This window comes from Danio rerio, chromosome 21 (assembly GCF_049306965.1).
Source record: "Danio rerio strain Tuebingen ecotype United States chromosome 21, GRCz12tu, whole genome shotgun sequence".
Classification (NCBI taxonomy): domain Eukaryota; kingdom Metazoa; phylum Chordata; class Actinopteri; order Cypriniformes; family Danionidae; genus Danio; species Danio rerio.
In genome coordinates this window covers 30,267,500-30,281,712 of record NC_133196.1, presented here as the reverse complement: position 1 = coordinate 30,281,712, position 14,213 = coordinate 30,267,500, and the positions used below count along the sequence as shown (strand labels likewise).

At 34.9% G+C, this 14,213-nt stretch overlaps 1 protein-coding gene across 50 annotated transcripts in view; it reads left to right on the top strand.

Moving 5' to 3' along the window:
• mark2a (MAP/microtubule affinity-regulating kinase 2a) overlaps window positions 1-14,213 on the top strand; it is a 60,856-nt gene that overhangs the window by 33,086 nt on the left and 13,557 nt on the right. For 13 of the 50 annotated variants that reach the window (XM_068216067.2, XM_073935971.1, XM_073935974.1 and 10 more), the window contains exons 6-14: window positions 173-243; window positions 1,759-1,815; window positions 1,926-2,162; window positions 2,860-2,979; window positions 5,899-5,998; window positions 6,649-6,761; window positions 9,276-9,396; window positions 9,485-9,609; window positions 9,694-9,782. In XM_068216067.2, coding sequence (XP_068072168.1) covers window positions 173-243; window positions 1,759-1,815; window positions 1,926-2,162; window positions 2,860-2,979; window positions 5,899-5,998; window positions 6,649-6,761; window positions 9,276-9,396; window positions 9,485-9,609; window positions 9,694-9,782 — 1,033 coding nt within the window. Of the gene's footprint in view, window positions 1-172; window positions 244-1,758; window positions 1,816-1,925; window positions 2,163-2,859; window positions 2,980-5,895; window positions 6,035-6,648; window positions 6,762-9,275; window positions 9,397-9,484; window positions 9,610-9,693; window positions 9,783-14,213 lie in introns of all 50 variants that reach the window. The other 37 variants (XM_073935972.1, XM_073935964.1, XM_073935969.1 and 34 more) reach the window with 3 other exon arrangements.

Here is a 14,213-nt window from a genome sequence, read left to right as displayed (position 1 = left end):
AAGCAAAGTTTATTGCGTCAGTCACCTAAGGCTGTTTATTTGTTTTTCAAGTTTAAATGGTAAGGTACTATAGGCTTGGATAATGCTAGAGCCAGACCTTTGCTTGCTTTTTTTAGTTTGTGCAGCTGTTTCTTTTCTAACCGTGACTGTTGTTTCTCTTCTTGGTTTGCAGGTGAGGTGTTTGATTACCTCGTAGCCCATGGCAGAATGAAAGAGAAAGAGGCCCGAGCCAAATTCAGACAGGTGAGATGCTGTGCATTTGGGTTTTTAATCGCTCGCTTGTGCATATTTGATATTGCTGTTGCATGAGAACAAAGCACCAAAGGGACCATAAACACATCAGCTGTTTAGCTTTAATATTTAATGCTGATATAGTGGATGTATATACGTATGCTTGGTATAGTTTGTATGATCACAGCTAAACGTAGGTCAAACAAGATGTAAATCGCTTAAGATTTCTCTTTTTGAGGTGTTAATTCAAGCAATAATTTATTCATCCCAATCAGTTGTAATTAAATTGACGCTTAAAATGGTACCTGTGCCTGGACTAATATTTTAACAAAGGTGCACAAAACTATGTTGGATAATATTAAGGAACAGCTTTATATTGAAAAATGTTGTTTCAGTTGAACAGCTTAGTTACATTTTTTTTTTTTACAAACTGCTTATTTATTATTGTGCAAGAAATTGAGATGATCCAGTATAGCAAACAGGTTTTTATTACTTTTAGGTTTACTGATTTAAAGTGTAACCTGGTGATTTCTTTATATCAAGGAGCTCGTTTACAGTGCTCTAATGTTCTTGTCTGTAATTTCTTTGTAAAGAACTGTATTTAAATGGCACCAAATTCTGCAGGTTCTATAGTAGAGATGTGAACCTACACTGGTCTCATGGTTTGGTTCAATTACAATTATCATGTCATCGATTCGGCTCAATTCGATATCATGCTGCATTGACGATGCTTTCAATACACAATTATATTTTACTTCACAGCACAAGAATTCTTTTATTTAAATTTATAAATATATTTATATTTTATTTGTAATACAAATGTGTCCTTTAATACAAAGAGTCAGATATATGGACTGTATCTTTACCTTTAAAACCTCAAATACATGCACAGAACAACTTGAGCATTTATAGCAAATGAACAAATGTAAATATCCCACTCCCTTTCTGATCATTGCCAAGCGAGTTCCTACACCCTTATAATTGGTCACACGCTCAACAGAAAGGGCTGTGATTGGCTCCAACACTCTGATGCTGTTCACCGTTATCTGACACTGATAAAACTGCAGCGTCTATCACTGCTGATTCATGATAGAAGCGGTGGAGAAAATTCACTCTGCCGACACACACTCGTGTCTATCCAGAAGTATCGCTGTAACAGCTGAGAGGAGAGGAAACAGTAAGTCACGCAAGCAGGTCAAAGGGCCACAGTAAGAGAGAGAGATTGAGTTTGCTTCTTATTTTCTCCATTACAGTGAAATGGCTTCTGATGTAACTTTATGTAGTTTGTGTGTTTTAAATACTCACTCTCGCCCCCCTCGCCATAGTAAGCTACCGCTATATAGCGCATGTCTGATAAATGACGTCAGTCTGTTATGATCTATTACTGTAATCGATACAATTACTTTTGACACCCTATTCTGTAGGATACACTGGATTTCAGTACACAACCTTGCTTGCTTGAGCTATTTGTTTTAGAAGTCCGCTTGTGTGCAATAATCCTTTATTTGTCTGTGCTTGTGTGTTCAGATTGTATCAGCGGTGCAGTACTGTCACCAGAAGTGCATTGTTCACAGAGACCTCAAGGTACATATGATATATTTTCCAGCTTTTGAGAGTTTAATCTTCTGTGCTCATGCAGTTATTTGATTTCACCCCTAAATACATAATAGCTAAAAATCCTCTCTCGCTCTCAGGCAGAGAACCTGCTTCTGGATGCAGACATGAACATCAAAATTGCAGACTTTGGCTTCAGTAATGAGTTCACACTGGGCAACAAGCTGGATACTTTTTGTGGCAGTCCTCCTTATGCTGCCCCCGAGCTCTTTCAGGGGAAAAAGTACGACGGGCCGGAGGTAGATGTCTGGAGCCTTGGGGTCATACTGTACACACTGGTCAGTGGTTCTTTGCCGTTCGATGGACAGAACCTAAAGGTGAGCATTGCGAAATGAGAGTAATTGTCAGTATGTTTACATTTTTATATTGATTAATTTTGACGTGGACATCACAATTACACTGGAGAACCAAATGCATTTGTTTACGCGTTTTTGCACCTGTCCACGGGAAGCTTGAAATAAAATAAAAATAAAATAGATACATATAAACAACATTATAATTCTTTACATAAAATTGCTGTAAGGCAAACATTTTTAAGAGCACTACTAAAAACTTTTATATTACTTTCTAATGTTAGGCTAACAGGTAAATCATTCCACAATTTGGTACAGATTGAGCAAAAGAGGTCTTACAGTTTGGTACAAGACTGTCACCATTAGCAGTTGCTTGTGTGACTCTGAAAGGTTTGATGCCTACAGATTAATTTAGAAAACAGCATGATTTAAACATTTAACAATTTAAGATTATTAATTTTAATAAAACTAATTTAATCAGAACTTAAAACCTCACAATGATGCTATCGCATAGGCTTTAAGTCCATCATTTTCAACTGCTTGTTTATATGTCGAATCTATTGGCTTCAGTGTTGTTAGAGGCTTGTGACCATGATGTAATGCAATATGGCTAGTGTGAGGATATCATTGTGTGCATGTATAATTTTGCAGTTTGATTTGTTAAAAATTTTCTAATAAAACAACAATTCAGCACTGAGTAATTTTGTTATGGTCCTTTCAGGAACTTCGTGAACGGGTTTTAAGGGGCAAGTACAGGATTCCCTTCTATATGTCAACCGACTGTGAGAACTTACTGAAGAAATTCCTCGTTCTCAACCCAACCAAGCGAGGGAGCCTTGAGGTTTGTTTATGAGTAAATACTTAATGGAAGCTTGTGTTTTGAGGTTTAGTGTGGAGTCTATTTGTGTTGAGTTTGGACTACAATCAGCCAATTCTTACCAAGAACATAATGGTTTTCCTTGGATATTCATCACTTTTCGCTTCGGAAGTCATGCTCATGGACTGTAAATATCAGATACACAAGGCACAAAAAATTAAAGCATTTGTTTCAAAGTCATCCTAACAGTGGTTGATTTTTGTTGGATTGCAGTGACAAATAATGCATTGTTAAAATAGCTTGTCTGGGAACAAAGCAGAAGTACAATGAAACTGCTATCATGTTTGCAAAGATGACCGTGCAGCCCTACAGAGTTTAGTTCCAACACTGCCCCACTTACCTGTAGGTTTCCAACAAGCCTAAAGGACACAGTTAGTTTGATCAGGTGTGTTAAATTAGTCTCAAAGCTAAACTATGCAGAGCTGTGACCCTCCAGGAACTGAGTTTGACACCTCTGCCTTATAAAAAAATAACGTGAACTAAATGACCCGTTTCAAAACTATGACACTTTTGTTTGCTAGTATAGACTCTTAAAAGGAAAGTTCAGTCCCAGAACAAAAATGTAAAGATAAAGTAATCACTTCCTTGTCATCCAATACTTTAATTTCTTTCAAGTCATAAAGAAATGATATTTTTTGAGCAAAATATTCCAGCATTCTTTTCCATATAGTGGACTTCAATTGAGCTCCTTTAAAATGCGGTTTATAAGGGTGTTGCAAAGCAAAATGATCAGTCATTTTCTGAAGATATTAGCCGTTTGTTTATTGCCAGTGATCGTGTTGTAGTCTAGCCAGGCCTGACTGTATGGGTATTGCTGGTGCCCACTCTGGATTTCTGCCAGATCTGCATCTTGGTCTTTTAAATTTGTACAAGCTGGAATGACAGGATTTTGTACATCCCATATATGTTACATTGAGAGATTGGTTGATAACACCATGACTTACTAAACCAAACAAAAACTCCACAGACTTGTGCAGACTGTTATTTGAAATGGTCTTTTCTTGTCTGTTGAAAACAACTTTTAAATGCAACAGTAGTTCTGCATATGTGACCAATTCCCTCATGCTTAATATTGGATCCCAGAGTTTATGACAGGTAAGATCTTGTGATTTAAAGGTATACATTTTTTCCAGGAAAAAACAAGAAAATATATACTTATTACTCTGCTTGAATTATTGAAATCTTTTTTAAGGCAGATTTAATCTGCATTTTGGAAGGTCAAACTAGGGATCTCTATTTAAAGCTGAAAATAAAGAGAAATTTCTTGAACAGCTCTCTCTTTTTTTCTATTGAATATAGCTAGATATGATCATCTGGTTGCGTGGCTATTAGTTATTGGAAGGACAATATTTTTCAAACATGACACTTAGTCAATCAGCTTGTGGTCTCTTCTTGCCTGATGAAAGCTGCAAAGTAAGTCTAGACCTTTTGCTGTCAGCTGGAAATGCTGGCTATTCAAGATTAAGTCACTTTTATTATTCAGGGTTTAAACTTTAAGACTTAAGGTCTTTACACACTGAAGTCTGTAATTTCCGTATGCGGTTTTTCACAGTCAGTTCAAGCAGTGATACTTTGTTCTTCTCTCTTCTCCAAAGTAGCAAAAGAAAGAGGAATATTCTACAAAGTGTGTTAATCTAATACTGCAAAGAGAAGAAGGAGAGTTCAGCCCATTATCAAAGAGCTGTGCTATGATTATCTCAAAATGCAAAGTTTATTTCAGGAAATCTGCATAATTTTGATGCATTGCTTGTGATACTTCGCACATTGACGTATGTAAACAAATCTTGAACTGAGACTGGCAGTACCTATAGACATTATAATAGATAGTGGTCGCGGTGACATGTCAAAGCAACAGACTGAAAGCGGACCATGCTTTCTAATATGATGTCTAAGGGCAGCACGCGGCAATATGTCAAATGTATAGACACACACACACCAAGCAGCAGCAGGGAAGAGATGTGCTAGTCACTGAAGTTAGCACATCACATTTTGTCTTTATTTTATGCATGTTTGTCAAAGTTATCTGTAGCTCAAATGACAGCATTCTGTATTTAGCTTTTCCCTTGTACGGTGGCTCTGAACTGTCAATCATTTGTCAAATCACTTTTTCGGATGCGGAAAGAGGAAAAAAATAAAACCTGGTTTGAATGATTCACACAATGTGAGGTTCAATTTATTCTTTAACAAGCAAAAATTGCGCACAAAAATTTCGTATTCAGTGTGCAATAACAGTTATTGTGTTTCTTTGTTTTACCATTCTCTTAAAATACAGAACTGTATCATAAGCAACATTTTTTACATTTAAACAAACATATGCATATCTGTTATTTAAAACAATGTGATGAAATGTAACTTTTTTATTTTGGAAAAACTTCCAAACAGATATAATTAAAGTTATTAGCATGACTAGGATTCCCAATAAATGCTACTTATGAATTGACCTTTTTTGAGCATCTTATGTATGATTCAATTTAGTCCTCAAACTATTGCAGATCTAGTGTTTAGTTCTTCCTGTGCAGCTACCTGGTAAACACAATTGACAGATTTGAACATTGATTCCTGGAAATTACATAAAAGCCAGCCGATCAGATCTGGTGGGTTTAGGCAGCTTTTGCTATTTTTGTGTTCAATATGCATCAGACTGTTCATAGGCAATCTGTGGGCGTACAGTCTACAGCTTAGACTCTGCACGAGCAACTGTTTGCAGATTGGTGTGTTTTCTGATTGAGTGATTCAGCTTTTCGCCATTGTTTTTGTTGTTGTTGAATAAGTCTTGATTATATGTGCTTTTCTTTGATAACCTACTGTTTTTGCAGCACACTACTTTTTACCTCATCTGACCCCTATTGCTTTGTACCTTTTCTCCTTGCTTCTACTCAGCAGCAAATCATGAAGGACCGGTGGATGAATGTGGGCCACGAGGACGAGGAGTTGAAGCCCTACATCGAACCCCAGCCTGACTACAAGGACCCTAAGAGGACAGGTCAGCACCCCAGCAGTGCAGGGGGTTGGAAGAGAGGTGGGGCAGACGCGGCCCGGGGCTTTGGTGATGGTGGTGGGTGGGGTCTAAGACAGAGATTGGTTTTGATTGGGTAATAAATCATGGTGATGGGACAGGATCTGAATTAATCCAGAATTCATCAGAATTCATTTTTTTTTTATTTTGTGAGTTATAAATACCTTTCCTGCTTTCTAACAAATCTCTTGTTTCTTTTCTCTCTGTCTTGTGTCTGTGAGAGGTTTGTGCATGATTAAGGTTTCCTTTTATTTTGGTTGTAGCTACTTTCAAAATGATTATATTTAGTTGTATTATATATACTTGGGATTAGGGATGATAATCTCTAACCCGAAGTATTAAAATTTGGTGTGTTATTCATATTACAGTATTTGCAGTGCAGATATGAATGATGCACTAAATTAAATTACATTTTTAAGCAAGCAGAGCTTTTTACTGCTGGATAGCATTTAAGGATATATTTAGGATAAATATGGAAAACGCCCACCAAAACTCCTTACAATGCACATGAGCTACCAATGAAACAGCAGTTTTGTTGAAAGGTTATGTAAATATGAAACACTGTTGTCAATCCTGTAAGCTGTTTTCTTATTGAACTCTTTTGTCTACCTTGTTAGATATTATGATACGGATGGGATACTCTCTAGATGAGATACAAGACTCCCTTATCAACCAAAAATATAATGATGTCATGGCAACTTACTTATTACTGGACTATAGGAACTCAGAGGTATGTTATTCTAAAGATCATGTGATTTTATGTTTGTGCATGCAGTTTTAATGGATGCAGTAGATTTCTGCTTTGTTTTATTGTATTATTTTCTTGTTTTTATTTTGCTTTTGATTTCTGTAGTTTTGATCACTTTTGGTCTGTTTTTGCTGTATTTAGTTAAGTTGTTTTGTTTATTTGATCTTTTTTTTTGTTTTATTTTACTGTTCTAATTTTAGAACCTTTTCCACTGCATGGAACGGCACTGTTTTTTTTTTATGGCTTACTTATAGGGGCTTTTCCACTGGGCGCTATACCTACCACCTGCTGCTTTTTTTAATCATTTGTAACCTCACCAAGTAGTTGGTTGTACTAAGCTGTATCATTACCAAAACATGATGTATACACACTTCAGATCACTGAGAGAATAGTCACTACCAGCTTCATTGGATTTAAGACCCCAAACCTGATGTATTTAAACAGTCAGCCACAACCAGTGCTGTGTTGTTGGTTTACACGACTAAACGATTTTTATACTATGACAAGAAAATCTATAGTGGCAGCATCTTGATTGGACTTTTTGGAAGCCAATAGCTGGATAGGATGACCTGGAAAGGTTTTTCAGGAAGTCACTGCAGTATATGCGGTGCAACTCTAGCATTATTCCCACAACTTTTAACCTGTACTAAATTGCAGTGATAATGCAAACCAAACCGAGCTGATAGGTGTCAATTCATACTGTTGGAGCCATTTGTACTTTTTATATTATTTAATATTTTGCTTTGTATGACTAGTATTAATAATTACGATTAATCATAATGTTATGTTGTCATTGTCACGTAGCTTTGGTGATACAGGTTTCATAGCTCCACCTAAATGTCCTATCTGCTCACCTAAATGCATAATTAGCATACAGGAGCAGCAAGGGGCACCACTTTTTGCCTGGGTCTCTATGAGAAGCAACCTATGTTAGAGACCACAACAGGTATCATAATGTGCAGTGGAAAAAGTTGCTTTGTTCTTTTTGTATTGTTGTTTTTTATTATTGTTACTTTAACTGCAGATTTTACCAAATAATTAGGGCTGGGTGATATGGCATTTTTTAAAAATCCTAGATTTTTTCACAAAAGATCAAATTTAACAACTTCTTTATAATTGCATGCAACACTTTTATAGTAATAATAATAATATAATTTTCCATTTTTACAATGAAAATAAGCTCATAATGATTGTTAAAATGGGGACCTATTTCAAGATGATTTCTTTTATTTTTTTAATGAACATGCATTCAGAGGTTTTATTCATTTTTGTTCTGTGTTGTATTTGTTCGTATAAATTCGTATAAAATCGCTGCTCGTGCACGTGAGTGACAGTCAAACAGTATGAACTATCAAAGACGCGATCTGAGAGAATCGCCGATGAGTCGCCGATGCCTGTGAGATATTTGGCGTGCTAAATATCTGGAGCTGTCTGCGATTCAAATCAGGCCGTGTGAATTGAGTTTTGACTGAAAATAACATCGGCGATCGCCTACAGCCAATGAGAGAGCAGCATTCACTTGTGTGTGCGTGTGTGTATACCTGCTGCAGGCCAGCGGGTGGTTGAGGGAGAAGTTAAAAGCGCTCATTTTCGGTTTATTTGGACCCACGAAATAGAGGAAAAACTAGTGGAGGTTTGACAGGACTTGGGAGCAACCGTGTCTGTTTGACGTTTCATACAGAAAGAAATTAGTTTATCAACGTTGAGGAGAAATGGCTAATTCCCTTTACTTGTCGGCGATTCTTCCTATAGTAAAGTCATGCAATGTGAAACACTAGCCCAGATAGTCATGCAGTCTGAAAACATCTGTGACACCACTACTTTGAAAATCATGCAGTCTGAACTCGGCATTAGTCTAGTGCAGTGAGCAAGTTTTATCAGTGTTAATATTTACAGTAATGAACGTCAATGCAGCTTGGTCACGTCATATATCCGGAAACAGCAATGTTGGATTTCATGATCAGATCGGTACCAGTTTCTTTCATATCCACGTCTTCTCCATTGTCTTATGCATTACTTCTTATCATGCACGTGCAGGTTCAAATGTGCATGTTTGACGGTAAATATGTGACTGACAGCCCTCAATTATGCTATTTTTGGAGGGTGTGCTTGTTTTTAATTTCAAAGTGTGCAACATTTCTCGAAGTTTTTCCCAGCTCGCTGGCCCTGTTGTTTGTGTGTTTCTGTGGCAAATGCGCAGGGAACTATGGGAACCTAAAGGTTAGTGTTACATGTTAGGGTGAAAACCGATTTTCATTCAAACAAATCGATGTAAACACACCCTTGAGTTATTCAGTTAAATTGATTTATCGTCCAGCACTACAAGTGATACTGCAAATTTTTGTATATAGACTTTATATTAGAAACTTGTGGATTTGCATACCAAACTTATTTCTGATCATTTTAACAGTAGTAGTGTGATTATTAAGATTTGAAATGCCATACATTAAATGCTTATTTCCCTGAAACAATTTTCCCCCTTTCTCTGTTTTCTAGCTGGATGAACTATCAATAAAGGCTCGTCCCGGCACTGACATCACAAACAACGCCCAATCACCTTCTCACAAGGGACAACGCAGTACCTCCAACCTGAAGTCCCGCAGATCTACAGACCAAAGTAAGCCATCATTCTGTTGCACCATGTCAAGCACCAGATGGACATAAATCTCACATGTTGCTTTTTTTTCCCCGTCCCTCCACCACAGGCTCCGTTTCCAGCAAGCGTCCTCAGGGCGACAGTAAGCACATAGGCAGTTCAGGCAGCTCCAGCAAAGTCCCTCCTAGTCCTCTGATCTCTGGAGACCACAAGAAAACACCCACCCCTTCCACTGTGAGTGAAGAGTCTCTTGAGGAGCCGATGAGTGATCTGCAGCATGTCACTGATCTCTGTGTGCTTTTTCAATGTGCCCTATAGAACAGCATCCTGTCCTCAGGCACAGGCCGCAGCAGGAACTCTCCAATCACTGAGAGAGCCACTCTGGGAGTACAGAATGGCAAGGACAGGTACTGCCTTTTTTCTCTCCATGCAACGAATCACTTGGAAGAACTCATCAAACTCTTTTCTGCACCGTTGTTAAAAGTAGTGTATGCTTGTATGTGTATATTTAGACTCGCTTGGAAAGCCGCTCTGCTCTCGACTCATTCTGTCGGGCTGTTGCCCTGCCAGCGTGGGAAACATAATCCTGTTATGCACACACATACATTCACACATTGACAATCGCACACATTCAAGAACACATTGGAGCACAGCGCAAAGTTGAAATCTGTTCAGTAACATTTGCAACGCCTTCGGGAAATTGGAATAAGTACTAGGATTTAAAGGAAGTGATTAAAAAGCTTGTCGGCTTGAGTTTCTTTAAATACACAAAAATTATAAAGTTATTTGCTACGTAATGTCTGTCAGTGGCATTTAACAGGGCGTCCGCGGGGTCTTAAAATGTGTTAAATCTCAAAAACAGAATTTTAGGCCTTAAAAAGTCTTAAATTTACTGAAATGTTGTGTTGTAGGTCTTAAATCTTTTTAAACAGGTCTTAATTTTTCTTTGATCATGTATAGCTACCCAATCTGGCCCTAACCACCCATGCAATAACCAGCATTCCATCTCAATAAAACTTTTAACTTTTTATTTAAATATGTCATTTTAACTCTATTTAGCATAATTGTATCATTATTTTGCTTATAATAATATTTGTTTAACCGTTCCCCATGCGTTTACTGCTGAGGACACAGAACTGGAGAGACTGTTGTGCATACATTGAGTTTATTATAGTTTTTCAAACTTTGAAAACAATTGTCCATGTTTTAAAATATATTTTTTAGAAAGTTTACATTGAAAACAAATTGTATGTTTACAACTAGAGCTTGCTTGTTTTGGCACAATATTTATAATATTTTGCCAAGTAATTTTTTTAATTTTTAATTTATTATTATTAAATTATCATTATTAAATGTAATAAATTATAATATTTTTTATATGGCAAATATAAATATTTTCCATCTGGGCCATTTGAAAAACTTTTTAGCATTGAGGTATAAATTTTATTCATAATGGTCCTAAAAATGTCAAATGTAACTTGGTGAAACCTTCAGAAGCCCAGATTTAAGTAAATTGCACTGGCTGTAAAATGTATAGCTGTAAAATGTAGCTGTATGATTACAATTGTAGCAAAGTGGATAAAGCTTTTGAATGAGAATGATCTAGACTCCAGCATTTTAAAAGTGGCATATGGTTGGATTTTTATTTTTTATTTAAAAAGTAAAAGCAGATATATAATTTAAAATGAATGTATTAAAAAGGATGATTTTAAAATTGAGTTAAAAAAATTGTATGTGTGTGTGTGTGTGTGTGTGTGTGTATATATATATATATATATATATGTGTGTGTGTGTGTGTGTGTGTGTGTGTGTGTGTGTGTGTGTGTATATATATATATATATATATATATATATATATATATATATATATATATATATACATATACATACAATTTTTTAACTCAATTTTAAAAGCATCATTTTTAATACATTCATTTTAAATTATATATCTGCTTTTATATATAGATAAGAAACAAAACAATTTAGATTGCATTTCTTAACTACTAATTAACCACTTATTTCTAAAATATCAGCCTCTACCAAATGGTTGATATGATAAATGTATCGGAATAAATACATATACTATGAATAATCTTAAAATATGTATATGTAAAACCAGTCTATTTAAAAACATAAAATTAATTTTTTTTTGAAGTATGCCATAAAATATTTCACATAATTTTGTTTTTGTTTTTTTTTTTTGTATAAAAAAAAAACAAAAAACTAAAAAAAAAACAATGGGGTTAGGGAATGGGATAGTAGTGCAATGGAATATGTTTTTTTTATTTTTTTTTTTTTATTTAATTTTTTTATAGACCAACAATGCTGTGTGTGTGTGTGAACCATTATTTAAAAAAGTCATTCTAGGTTAAATGGCTTTAACAGTCATTTTTTAAAACAGTCAAAATATGGTCAACCATTTGGTAGGGCAGGGAGTTAAAGAGTTATTTAAGCATCATTACTCTTGTTTTCAGTTTTCTGATTTGATGCTCAATAATATTTATTCAAGACATCAAATCATTTAGTGAAAACTGACTTAGATTTTATTTCAGGACCCTTTGAATATAAAAATGCATTTATTTCTAACATAAATATTTAGGGATGTTATAAATGTCCTTTCTGATTTTTTTGATCACTTTAAAACATCTTGCTTAATAAATTATTAAAAACTAAAATAATAAAAATAAATAAGTGTGTTAGCGCAAGTCTAATGTGGTACATTGGGTTTTCAGACAGTGCCTGTCCAAAGTTATGACCGACTAAATGATAATCTGGTTATTTTCTCAGTAAACAAGTTTTACAGATTCTGTAACAGGATTTTTGATTCTCTTACAAAAATAATTTCACCCCATAAAGATGGTCTGGATAACTGCACAATATAAGCAGACAACTGTAAGTGTTTTTTACAGAAGCGTGAGCACCAAATGTCCTCTTAAACCGTCTGGGCATCGTGCCAACTACTGTAACTGCGTTAGTTCATTTTTTTTTTTTTTTACAAACTCGGGGACAAGTGAAAATTATTGTCTGTGGTAATCGACAGAATGCCATGGATACAGTCGATAAAGCCTACATTGTAAATCGCCTCGAACATTGATCTAATAGTTCCTGTAAAGGGTCCCATAAATATGTGCTGGGATGAATTCCTGCTATTAGACCACTGCAAATTAGGCTTTTATTTAAGTACCAAATTGATACTAAAACAAAGATCTATGTCAGAATAAAATATTTAGCCATGCTTGTGTGTGTATAATGGTTATTATTTATGACAACAGTATAGCTTAGTGGATCGAAGCGAGAACATTCACTACTGTCATTATTGATTACTCACTTTGGAAGTCATTGACTGCTTACTTTGAATTTATTGACAGCTAATGAACAGAATCACAAGTGAATTTAGCATGTTAATCTCACCATTATGTAAACCTGCTTGCGCTAAGCAATTGCATAACTGTTCTAATTACCAAAGTGTTAAATTAGTTGAATTTATCATTAAAATAATCAAAGAAATAAGTTTAATTATTTAATATTTTTGCCTAATATGGCTTAGATCTCGAATATTACATATGAGCAAGTGAGTCAAACTTGTCTGCAGATAAAGATTCTCCACTTGCTGACTTTTAACCTTTTTTTCTTTCAAACTTGATTGTTTATTCCATTGGATGTCCTTACAATTAAAATCTACTCTTTTTTTTTTTTTTTTTAACCTTTTTTCTTCTTTTCACTTTGAAATCAGAGCAATAGGAAGTCTGCTTCAAAGCATTTAAGATTTACTACAGTATGTTGCAAATTTCATTTAAAGGTTTATGCTTAAGAAAAGGGTAATAAATGGATTAGAGCTACTACATAAACTACATGAATATTAAATAAAAAAAGTGTGTGTTTGTGTATACGTATATGCATTAAGGTTGTCGCTATACCATTAATTATTCTTACAATACTATACCTGCTGAAATATCACGATATTAAGTAGTATTGCCACACTAATTCATAACTCAAATTATAAAGAAAATTGTCAGAAATACTATATTTTGTGTTATAATAGGCCTACTTGAATGTAATTTAGAATTCCCTTATTATTGAGAAGTATTTGCCATCACTTCACCTAAAATTTATTCTTTTTTTTTGTTTATTTTGTAGATAACTAACCAACAAAAAATGCATTAAAATAAAGATACAATTTTTAAAGAATTAAATTAAGTACAAAAGAGCATTTTTACAACAAAATTAGACTATATAAAGTGGTCAAAATTGTTTCAATGTTTCCTGTTGCTATGTTTGGTTTTTTTATCTATTTTTTTTTTTCAGTCTTCTCGGGTAACAATCCAAAGTAATTCAAAATTTTACTTTGTGAGTCGTTCTTTTAAAAAGATTCTTGCGGTCACCAATAAATCATAATAACAGTAACAGAAATGAACTGATTCAGATGTGCGTTCGAACTGAAGCGTTAGAAAAAGTGCAATAGGCTACCATAAAAGGTGCAAATTCTACACAGTTTTGTAACCTTAAAGGGCTTCACAGTCTCTTATAATAAGATGGTTTATTGTTGCACAAACGTGTGAGCATTTTAATGACTTTTTATACATGCAGCATTATCTATTGTAGATAAACTATTAATGACGATACTGCAGTTTACAAACTACTGTGGCCCCGCCAGTATTTTGTTGCCATGCTATTGCGATAATACCATAGTACCAGTATACCGTGCAACCCTAATTTGCATACATACAAACGTACATCAACTACTCGATTTAATGCATTTAATTAAAACTAATTGATTGATTTGAAGTGAAACTCCTTCCTTATTTTGCCTGACCCCGTTAATCAGATTACACAAACGG